The sequence below is a fragment of the Cnephaeus nilssonii genome (genome assembly GCF_951640355.1).
Source record: "Cnephaeus nilssonii genome assembly, chromosome: 9".
In the NCBI taxonomy this organism is placed as follows: Eukaryota; Metazoa; Chordata; class Mammalia; order Chiroptera; family Vespertilionidae; genus Cnephaeus; species Cnephaeus nilssonii.
The window spans coordinates 95,060,554-95,072,870 of NC_137080.1; the positions used below are offsets into that span (position 1 = coordinate 95,060,554).

At 45.6% G+C, this 12,317-nt stretch overlaps 1 protein-coding gene across 1 annotated transcript; it reads right to left on the minus strand.

The window, feature by feature from the left end:
* Positions 1-7,209: 7,209 nt before the first annotated feature.
* Positions 7,210-12,042, minus strand: LOC307105303 (SLA class II histocompatibility antigen, DQ haplotype D alpha chain-like; the record flags this gene model as incomplete). Its single annotated transcript, XM_079781032.1, has 4 exons — positions 11,957-12,042; positions 8,337-8,585; positions 7,616-7,897; positions 7,210-7,364 (listed from the first exon to the last, which is right to left on the minus strand). Exons 1-4 carry the CDS (start codon positions 12,036-12,038, stop codon positions 7,210-7,212), a joined length of 768 nt encoding a protein of 255 aa, XP_079637158.1. The 5' UTR covers positions 12,039-12,042.
* Positions 12,043-12,317: the final 275 nt, after the last annotated feature.

The window sequence follows — 12,317 nt, forward strand, 5'->3', positions numbered from 1 at the left end:
GTTCTTTGAAAGGATAAACAAGATTGATGAACCTCTAGCCTGACTCACCAAGAAGCAAAAAGAGAGGACCCAAATAAACAAAATCAGAAATGAGAAAGGTGAAGTAACCACCAATCCCACAGAAATACAAACGATTATGAAAAATACTATGAACAACTCTATTACAACAAAATGGACAACCTAGATGAAATGGACATATTCTTAGAAAAATACAAGCTCCTAAATCTCAATCAGCGAGAATAAAAAAAAAACCGAATAGGCTGATAATTACCAAAGAAATTGAAATAGTGATCAAAAATCTTCCAGCAAACAAAAGCCCTGGTCCAGACAGCTTTACAGGGGAGTTCTACCAACCATTCAAAGAAGAACTAAAACCTATCCTTCTCAGACTATTCTAAAAAATTCAAGAGGAAGGCATGCTTCCAAGCTCTTTCTATAAAGCCTGCATTACCCTAATCCCCAAACCAGATATAGACACCACAAGAAAAGAAACTACAGGTCTTGATGAACATAGATGCTAAAATCCTCAAGTAAATTCTAGCAAATCGGATTCAGCAATACATTAGAAAGATCCTACACTATGACCAAATGGGATTTATTCCAGGGATGCAAGGATGGTACAATATCTGAAAATCAATAAATGTGATACATCACATAAACAAACTGAGAGACAAAAATCAAATAATCATATCAATTGATGCAGAAAAAGCATTTGACAAAATCCAACACCCTTTCTTGATAAAACCTCTTAGCAAGCCCTGGCAAGTTTGGCTCAGTGGATAGAGCATCGGCCTGCAGACTGGAGGGTCCCAGGTTCGATTCCAGTGAAGGGCATGTACCTTGGTTGCGGGCACATCCCCAGTGGGAGGTGTGCAGGAGGCACCTGATCGATGTTTCTCTCCCATCGATGTTTCTGACTCTCTATCCCTCTCCCTTCCTCTCTGTAAAAAATCAATAAAATATATTTTTAAAAACCTCTTAGCAAAATGGGAACAGAGGGATCATTCCTCAATATAATAAAAGCCCTATATGACAAACCTACAGCCAACATCATACTCAATGGGCAAAAACTAGACTCATTTCCCCTAAGAACAGGAACAAGACAAAGATGGTGTCCACTTTCACCACTCCTATTTGACATAGTACTAGAAGTACTAGCCATAGCAATCAGACAAGAAGAAATAAAAGGCATCCAAATTGGAAAAGAAGAAGTAAAACTGTCATTATTCACAGATGATATACTATACATACCCCCAAAGACTCTATCAAAAAGCTACTAGACCTAATAAGTGAATTTGACAATGTAGCAGGATACAAAATTAACACCCAGAAATCTATGGCCTTTTTATACACCAATAATGAACTCACATGAAAAGAAATAAAAAAAAATAACTAATCTCATTTACCATTGCACAAAAAAATTAAGATACTTAGGAATAAACTTAACCAAGGACGTAAAAGACCTGTACTAGGAAAACTACGGCACATTGAAAAAAGAGATAGAGAAAGACATAAACAAATGGAAGAACATACCATGTTCATGGATTGGTAGAATCAACAGCATTAAAATGTCCAAACTATCCAAAATAATCTATAGATTCAATGCCATACCTATTAAAATACCAATGGTATATTCAAAGATCTAGAACAAACACTCCAAAAATTCATCAGGAATAAAAAAAGACCCCGAATAGACACAGTTATCTGTAAAAGAAGAACAAATTTGGAGGGATCACAATACCAGACATCAAACTATATTACCAAGTCACTGTTCTCAAAACTGCCTGGTATTGGCACAAGAACAGACATATAGACCAATGGAACAGAATAGAGAACCCAGAAATTGATTCAAGCCATTATACTCAATTAATATTTGACAAAGGAGGCAAGAGCATACAATGGAGTCAAAATGGTCTCTTTAATAAATGGTGCGGGGCAATTTGGTCAGATACATGTAAAAAATGAAACTAGATCACCAACTTACACCATACACAAAAATGGCTAAAGGACTTGAATGTAAGAGGGGAAACCATAAAAATTCTACAAGACTCCATAGGCAGCAAAATTGCAGACATATGTCATAGCAATATCTTTACAGACAGATCCTAGGGCAAGAGAGACTAAGGAGAAAATAAACAAATTGGACTACACCAAAATAAAAAGCTTCTACACAGCAAAAACAACAACAACAAAAAACAAACCCATCAACAAAACAACAAGAAAGCTCACTGCATGGGAGAACATATTTGCCAATGTTATCTCCGATAAGAGTTTAATCTCCAACATTTACAGGGAACTCATACAACTTAACAAAAGGAACATAAACAATCCAATCAAAAAATGGGCAAAGGACCTAAATAGACACTTTTCGAAAGAGGACATACAGAAGGCCAAGAGAGACATGAAAACATGCTCAAAGTCACTAATCATTTGAGAGATGCAAATCAAAACAACAATGAGGTACCACCTCACACCTATCAGAATGCCTATAATCAAAAAGTCAACAAACGACGAGTGCTGAAGAGGATGCAGAGAAAAAAGAACCCTCCTTCACTGCTGGTGGGAATGCAGACTGGTGCAGCCACTGTGAAAAACAGTATGGAATTTCCTCAAAAATTTAAAAATGGAACTGCCATTTTAATATATCCCAAGAAAACAGAAACACCAATCAGAAAAGATATATGCACCCCTATGTTCATAGCAGCACAATTTATAATAGCTAAGATTTGGAAACAACATATTGTACATCTACACAATGGAATACTACGCTGCTACAAAAAAAAGGAATTCTTACCATTTGCAGTAGCATGGATGGAACTGGAGAGCATTATGCTAAGCCAGTCGGTGAAAGAAAAATACCACTTGATCTCACTCATTTATTGATAATAAAGAACATTATAACCTGACTAGGGGCCCGGTGCACGAAATTCGTGCACTGGGGGTGAGGGGTCCCTTAGCCCAACCTGCCCCTCTCACATACTGGGAGCCCTCAGGGGATGTCCTACTGATGGCTTAGGCCCGCTCCCCATGGCGCAGTCTGGCCTCCCTTTGTGGGAGGCAACCGAGCTGATCAGGGAAAGGCACCAGCCCCATCACCCTGCTGCTGCAGCCACTGCCAGTCACCACAGCCACCAAGGTGTTTTCATCAACACGGACTCCAGTCCCTTCACCAAGAAAAAATGACAACTTTCTTTAGGCATTTTCAAGATGTGCCTTTCATAGGATACTAGAGGCTCGGTGCACGAAATTTGTGCATGGCGGGGGAGGGGTGTCCCTCAGCCCAGCCTGCACCCTCTCCAATCTGGGACCCCACCAGGATTGGGCCTAAACGGGCAGTCGGACATCCCTCTCACAATCCAGGACTGCTGGCTCCCAACTGCTCGCCTGCCTGCCTTCCTGATTGCCCCTAACCGCTTCTGCCTGCCAGCCTGATCACCTCCTACTCACTCCCCTGCCAGCCTGATTGATGCCTAACTACTCACTGGCCAGCCTGTTTGCCCCTAACTGCCCTCCCCTGCTGGCCTGATCGCCCACAACTGCCCTCCCTTGCAGGCCTGGTCCCTCCCAACAGCCCTCCCTTGCTGGCCATCTTGTGGTGGCCATCTTGTGTCCACATGGGAGCAGCCATCTTTGATCACATGGGGACAGCCATCTTGTGTGTTGGAGTGATGGTCAATTTGCATATTACTCTTTTATTAGATAGGATGCATTCCTTTCTTTCTTTCTTTTTTTTTTTTATCCTCACCTGAGGATATGTTTCCACTGATTTTTAGAGAATGTGGAAGAGAAAGGGAAAGACAGAGAGAAACATCAAAGTAAGAGGAACACTTTGATTGGTTGCCTCCTGCATGAGCCCTGATCTGAGTCTCGGCCAGGGAGGAGCCTGCAACCTAGGTACATGCTCTTGATCAGAATCGAATCCAGACCCTGCTGTCGACAGGCCGAAGCATTATCCACTGAGTCAAACCGGCTAGGGCAGGATATGACATTTCTTAGCCCTCAAGCAACGAATCTTCATTTATTTCTCCAGAAGTGTGGTGGAAAAACCCTAGATCACCTTTTCGGATTCTTATTACCCAAGTTACTAAGAATATTACTAGTGGCATACAGGAAGCTTAGCCAATGTGCAGTCAGAAAAGGTGTTTCCTCTATAGTTCACACCAATGGAGGGCTGGGCCCTGCCCAGGCCTAAAGCCTCTGGCCGAAGCTTTAGGCCTGGGCAGGGGCCCTCCAGCTCCCTCTGATTGCTGGCTCCACCCCTGCTCAGGCCTGCCCAGGCTGAAAGCCTCTGCCAGAGGTTTTCGGCCTTGGGCAGGAGCGGACCTCCAGCTTCCTGCCATCAATCGTAGGCTCCACTCCTGGGCAGGAGTGGACCCCCAGCTCCCTGTGATCGCAGGCTGCGCTCCTGCCCCCTCATTCTGATTGCAGGCTTGGCCCTGCCCAGGAGCCCCCTGGCTCAGGCCCTTCCCAGGCTACCCTGGGCCCACTTGGCCTTACCTCACAGTGACTTGGGTGCTAGGATGTTCCTGGGACACAGGCGCTGGGCACCTATGTATGAAAATTAACTGCCATCTTTTTTTGGTTAATTTGCATATTCACTCTGATTGGCTATGGGCATAGTGAAGGTATATGGTCAATTTACATGTTTGTCTATTATTAGGTAAGATGAACAAAAAGATAAATACAGAGGCTGAGAAGCATTGAACATACTATCAAATTACAGTGGGAAGGTTGGGGAGTGTTTGGGGCGGGGGGGCAGGGGCGGTAAGAGATCAACCAAAGGACTTGTATGCATGCATATAAGCACAACCAATGGACGCAAGACACTGGGGGTGGTGAGATGAGGGCATATGCCGGGGTGTAGGGGAGGCCAGGGAAGGTCAAGGAGGAAAAAAAAGGAGACATATATACTACTATTTGTAATACTTTAAACAATAAAATAAAATTAAAAAACAAAAGAAATGCATCTATAGCTTCACGTTTGAATCTCCTAAATCATTAATAGGCTCAAAAAACCAAAGTGCTTTTCATATAATATGGTCCATTGTTTTTAATAAATGAATTATGCTTATAATTAGCAAAATTTTTGTTTTTAATTACAGCTGACAGTCAATATTGTTTTATATTAGTTTCAGGTGTACAGCACGGTGGGTAGGCATCTATGTAAAAGATCATGGATTGCTTCACTAATTTGTGTGTCATGCTTGTGCAGGGGCCATGCTAACCTCAATGTTGTTCCAATTTTGGCATATGTACTAGCAAGGTACACTAGCTTAAGGCACTGCCTGTATATCAAGATTATTCAAATTCTGTCAATACCTCTGCAAAGTAAGTATTATTCCCACATTGTGGTTGAGAACAATATGACTCAGAATGTTAGATACTTAACCCTAGTGTTACACAGTTTAAAATACTAGCTATAAGGTTCTGAGTCCTGGATTTAGCTTTCTTTGTACTGAACTATGCTGTATCAGTTATTCTGTCAGTATCTGTCTCTCCCAGTTACATGTTAAGTTCCCGGAGGCAGATGGCATGGATAGGGACAGCCTCATACCTCCTAGGGCTGTTCCATCACGCCATCCTTGGTGCAATGTGTGGACGCAGTCATGCGGGGCGGAAAGACTGAGGCAATGCGGGGAACACAGTTGCAAAGGGGGCAATGGCTCCGAGTGGGTCACGCACACGCTCAGGAGGGAAGTGTTGGACGCACCCAGGAGAGCCAGAGCGTCCCTCTGTGGGTCCATCTCCCTGCCAGGGTTTCCACTGGGAGACAGGGAATCCAGAGCAGGTCAGCACCCACCTCTGCTGCTGCATCATCTCATCCCTGTGGACCTGGGCGCTTTCTCCCTCACAGGCTCCCCTTCCTTAGCCAGGAGTGGAGGGCGGGGCGGGGGTAGCAGGCTGTTCTGCTGCTCCCAGGTGCACAGGGACACGGGGATCTGGTGATGCTGATTGGGCTTACCTGCCTGGACACACCCTGCAGCCTATTCATCCCGTGTCCCTCACATGCCAGGGTGGCACAGGAACATCCACAGGTTAGCCAGCAGGACTCCTCCAGGAGGCGAGGCCAGCTACAGCTGTATCTAGGGACCCTGTGTGCCTGTGGTTTCTACTCCCACCCCTTTCCCACTGGTTACTAACCCTAAGTAAGGACAAAGCATTATCGCCCCATTCTAATGCCCTCCTGACTGACTTCCATTTCTTCTCCTGCCTAGAGCATTCTTATCTCCTCAAAGGTAAAGAGAAGACAGAAAGTTTCTAATATCATCGTTAACTTTACAAATTTAAAGTTTTGAGAAAAAAAATTTTGACTTTTTGGTACTTTTGCAATTCAAATTTCCTTTCCCCTAACTTTCCTGTCATAAAGTTTGAAAGCTATGTTATAGTAAGTATGGACTTCCTTCTTGGTTTTGTATTCCTGCTGAACAAAACTGCGCCAAGGGCAGAGGGTATGTATGATCTTCACTAATGCCTGAATTGGGGCAGAAAGGGAGGAGGGGGGAAGGCAGTGGCAAGGGTGGAGACCAAATGAAGAGAGAAATCTTAACCTCATTTAAGATATCAAAATATTATCAGGATATATTTGGCTGCTCTTTTGTTCCTGGGCATGAAATATCTGTAAAATAAAGTGAAAGGGGCCTGAAGCATGAGGGTTTGCCATTCTTAGCCATGGTCCCACTCTGCCCTGAGATGAAAGAGAGGAAAAAATTCAATAAATTCAATAAAAGACACCCTAAAGGAGATTTATTACTTCCATGGAGATATCAGATCAGAGCCACAAGGGATTAGGCATATCCAGGGATATCCATAGTAAGTAACGGCTGAGAAAAGAAAAAATGTCAGGAGTGAGGGGGAGAATTCCAAGGGTTTGTGAACTCTGAGAGGACACAGCACCTTAAGTCGCAAGAAGAGATGGCAGGAGGGGCAGTGGAGGAGAGAAGGCATATAATGGACTTGGCCAGCGAATAGTGCCAGGTCACCCAGCATGTCCGCTCTTCTGCTCTTAAGATTGGCAACGCACCTGCAGTGACAGGACAGACATGAGATTCGTGGGTCTCAGGGCTCCAGTGCTATCCTCATGCCGTTTCCTAATTCTGCTACAACTTTCAACCACAGCTGTGTCTACAATCTCTTCCCACCCTCCTTCCCCCTGTCTCCCGGTCCCAGCTCTAACACATGGGCATTCTTACCTTTTCTCTGGCTTGTGACTCACAAGGGCCCTTGCTGTCTGGAGGCACCAGCTGGGCGCAGACCCTGGATAATGAAGATGGTGCCCGTGACGATGCCCACGAGGCCCATGGCCAGCCCCAGGGCATAGACCACTGTCTCCGTCAGCTCTGACATGGGGGCTGGGATCTCGGGCTCTGTGGGAGGGAGGTGATGGGGGTCAGAATGTGGAAGGTTGGCTCACAGCATGTGTACAAGATGGGTGGGAGGGGTGGTGTTGGTTCTACCAAGACTTGGCTCCAGGTTGCGGGAGGATAATAAAGTCTGCCATTAGAAATCCTTGAGGTGTAGAAAAGAGGCTTTGGGCCATGAGATTTAGGAGCTAAAAGGCAGAGTGCCTGACTTGACAGAGAAAAGAAGGCACCAAAGGCGTGGGGTTCATACACACCCCAGTGCTTCAGGAGGGGCTGGTCCAGGCCCCAGTGCTCCACCTTGCAGTCATAGACATCGTCAGCAGAAGGCAGGAAGGTGAGGTAACTGATCTTGAGGAAGGAATGATCCTTCTGGGACAGGAAGCTGGTTTCAGAAACACCCTGAGTGACGGAGTGCCCGTTGCTCAGCCACGAGATGTTGATCACAGGAGGGAAAATGTTGTCCACAGCACAGATGAGGGTGTTGGGCTGGCCCAGCTCCACGGGAGACTTGGGAAACACAGTCACCTCAGGAACCTCTATGGTGAGGAAGCAGCACTGGGTTTAGAATCCTGGGCAGTTCTGCCCTGAGGGTCACTGCGTTCTGGAGGGGCCTCCCACCAACGTTTCCCCACCGGAGAGCGGAGATACTCTTGTTCCCTCTGCTTGTGAGCCGCTGTACACTGCCCGCAGGTCATCCCCACGCCCTTCTCTCTGTGGGCCCTTGTTATGGAAGGACGTCTAGGGGACCAGTCCTGGAAGGAGTCGAGGATTGCATAGGGGAGCAAGAATCTGTATTTCATGGAAATATGTGATTTGTAAGAAGGGAGAGGCTGAGAGTTCAGCAAATACCATGAGAAGATCTGGGACTCCGTGAAAGGAGAGCATTTAATAGAGTGAAGGGAATCTATCTGAGAAGGGAGGGAGGCCTGGTGTGAAGGGTAGATTCGGGTAAGAGACAGGATGGTGGGCACATACTATTGATAGCAGCGGTAGAGTTGGAGCGTTTAATCAGGATGTCCAGGTTGTGGTTTACAGTAGCCATGTTTCTCAGTCCACCCTGTGGGTCAAAACCTCCAAATTCACTGAACCCAGGCAGCCTCCAGACAGTCTCCCTCTTCTTCTGGTCCACGTAGAACACCTCGTCTCCATCAAATTCAAAAGTGAACTGGCCTGAGGGACCGTAAGACTGGGCGAAGCATGTGCCATAGGCAGCAACATGGTCAGCTGATGAGTGGAGGTGGGAGCAGATAGAGAAAGGATCTCGTTAAACACAGTGACAAGAGACCGACATGCAAACATTGTGTGCTGCACCTTCTGCAGAGCCTGCAGACAATCCCCAGCGCCTGCTCCCTCCCCTGGCTGTCCTGTTAGAATCCAGCTGCCTCTCCACTCCCACATTCGCTCTTGTCTCAGGAACAGAATTCCACAGGCCTGTTTACTGCTATTCCCTGCCTGCCTAGCTCAGCACCTGGCACCTAGTGGGCTTAAGATAAATACTGAAATGGGTGGAACAAAGAATGAATGAACAATCATGGCCTTAGTTTTCTTTCCCAGAGATTCAGTTTACCTCCCTCTGCTTCATAAGTTTTCTCTCTCAATTTCTTCATCAGTTAATAACACATTCATTATGAGTCCTCTCTCCTCAGGGCTGGCTCAGAACAGAACATGTTCTATGTAAAGATTCCTTCCTCCTTTCATGTTTTTAACAAGGAAAAGCACACTCGATATCATTTTTAAAGAATTGCCTCTATTTTAGGAAATAAGAAAGAGTAGGATAAGGGCAGTGACAATATCACAAAACACATAAAAGGTAAGCAATGCTTCTAAGGTCTCTGTTTTTTTGGGTTTTGTTGTTTTGTTAATCCTCACCTGAGGATATTTTTCCATTATTTTCTTTTTTTCTTTTAGAGAGAGTGGGAGGGAGTGGGGAGAAAGAGAGAGAGAAACCTCTCAGATTAATTTGTTGCCTCTCACAGGTGGTTCTGGGGATTGAACCTGCAACTCAGGTACCTGCCCTTGACCAGGAATCAAACCTATGACCTTTCCATGTGCAGGCCAATGCTCTAAACACTGAGCCACAAGCCAGGGCTAAGGTCTCTGCGTCTGTAACAGAGTGGTCCTTAGAGGGGAGCACCTGGTTTCCTCTGAAATGAAGCTGGAAACTTCATGAGACTTTGGATTTCTGTCATTTCCCACCCCTCTTCTTTTCTTGAAGGACGTTATAAACCTCTCCTTTTTCTGACTCAACACTTACCTTGCTGAGGACTCAGGGAAAACTCTGGCCCTTCCCTCGAATGGACAGTGTACTTGTCTGTGACGCCAAAGCAGACCGCAGCCAGCGCAGCTGACTCCGCCCAGGTGAGCCTGAGTAGACAACTTGTCTGAGCCTTTTACTATTTCCTCTTTCCTCCCTTCCTCTTTCCTTCCTTCCTATTTCCTGACCATCAACAAGGTTTCAGACATTGCGAGGAGCGAGGAGTAAAATGCTGCCAGCGAGGAGCTTACTGAATAGGGCAGTCACAGGTGAGTAAGGAGCCGATGGGTGTACTGTGCTGGGTCCTCCACAAATACCTCACCTGCCAATCAAACCAGATGTCACCTTTTCATGCTCCTTGGTCTTTACAAGGGTCTGTTTTCCTCCCTCAAACTATCTTCCAGGATTTCCTGGACACCTCCAGTTCATTCTTGACGTTTCTGCTTAGTTACCAACTTCTTACTAAGTCCCCTCATGAAGCATAGTTTTGATCACATTATGACCTCCAGCCCCTCCATGCAAATGTCCTCTTTGCAAGTTTATCTAGTCCTCATCCATCAAAACCTCCTTGTCCCTGTAACGAATCCTCTTGACTCCATTTCAAACATGAATATATGTGATTATCCTTTCCATCTGCCCTTGTCCTGGCTGCACGCTGCTGCTGAAGGACTCACTGTGCCAGCTGGAACTGCTCACTCTCAGTTTCAGCCTTGCTGGGCCCACTGTCCTGCACAGCAGCCTCCCTGCTCTGGCCACCGTGTTGTCCTATCGCTAATCTGAGCTCCCTCCAGGGGCAGACAGCACGTTTCTTCATCTGAGTCCCAGCACTGAGCTCCTGGTGCTGTAGCAAATGTCCGCGCTGTTCTCCAGGATGACAGAGATTTGGCAAGACTGACAGATAGGAAGGCAGCAGCATCCTGTAAAAGTTAGACTCAGTGGTGACCAGGCTGCATTATGGCTCCTGAGCCCTAAGCACTGTTATTAGGTGAGCCTTTATTTTTCCATTAAAAAATTTTAAAAATCACATTTTATGACCATATTGCTACAAAGGCAAACATAATCCAGGCTAAATTAAACTAGTTTCTTCTACCCTAAAAGTCCATTTTTTCTTTTAATTTTAAAAGAAAGGAAAACATTGTCATGGGGCCCTATAGGCATTGCAGGCCCTTGGCCCTGTGCCCACTGTGGGGGTACGTCGAGCCGGACCAGGGCACCTGCAGTGACATTGAGAAAAGGGGACTTGGACGTGCAATGAGGAAGCAGACAACACTTTCCTATCAAACCATCAAAGCCTGAGGCAGCATCGCTGAAGATCAGGGTAACCTCCAATTCACTTCCCCTTTGAACTACAGTGCTTGGTTTTCCTACTTTGCTTTTACAAACCCACTCTTCATGCCAATAAAACAATAGGAAAAAGAGCCAGGGATGAACCCTGGGGAAAAAAGGAGGGTAAGGGAATGAGGAAGAGGGGGTGGAGGGGCCCAGGGGAACAAACCGTGATTGGTCGCCCAATCCTCCTCTTACAGAGCCTCCTTAGATGTGGTGAAGGACAGGCCATATGAGGCTAATATAATTTAATTCACCAAGTTTTCATCATAAAGTTCTCAATTTTAAAATAAAAGTAAAGATATTCCCTACTTTGTTAATGAAAATTATACAGCTATACCTGCAATAGTAGTAATTTTAAATGTCATTGACATTATTGGTCTTCATTACTTGGGAAGCATACCTACTACCTATTTTACTTGATTTTCTGTAAGGTGACGCATAAGAGGTAACTGAGATTAAGTGAAAACCACGTGATAAAATGACTTGTCTGAAGGCCCTCACTGGGCTCCTAACCCACTCCCCACCCGCGCCAGTTCTCAGCTTAGAAATGTATGTGAATCTGAGACAAAGCAAAGAACTCTTCTTTATATCTGCATGTACACATAATTCATGAAACTCTTTACCCCAAGGTAAATAAACTACAGGAGAAATGTTCATAAAGCTCCAAAAGTTGTTCAGAAAAATTTGGAAGCAATGGTTCATGAATTTTAGTAACAGAACATCCATTTGTGAAAACACCCCTAATCTTTGAGGCAATCACTCATGAATGCTGTAGAGCCTCCGGGCTATATTCATGGAGCCAACATTAGAGCCAGGATGATGGCCTTGGTGCAGTGTGCAATAGCTCAGGTAGCAGAGACTGGGTGGGGACTCTGGTTTCCCACAGGAGGAAGGATCATAATTTTTGGATCTGCTTAATATTGAGGATGCCTTCGAGGAATCTCTACTCTTTTTTTACCCTCCAATTCTGTTTCCCCAGTCCAGTCCCCACATGGCTCAGTGGAGTACTCACCCACAATGTCTTCACCTCCACAGCCACTCAGCACGGTGGTGAGGGCGAGGGCCCCCCAAATCAGAGCTCTGTTTAGGGTCATCCTCTTCTCAAGTCGGTCTCAGCAGTTGCTGCTCTGAGTTGTAGAGCAATGGTGAGGACCAACCTGGGGAAGAAATCTAAAAACACCCAAACCAAACCCTGCAGATCATGTTCTGGCCAATCAGAAACCACCCCTGTAATGACAACTCAGTTGCTGGTTGAAGAGTGTGTACCAGGAGGCCTGGCAGGCACTGGGAAATCCCAGGTTCTGAGGTTCTGATGCAGCCTCCCCTCTGAGTGGACCCGAGGGAATTCTCCATGAATGGAGGAAAGGTATTAA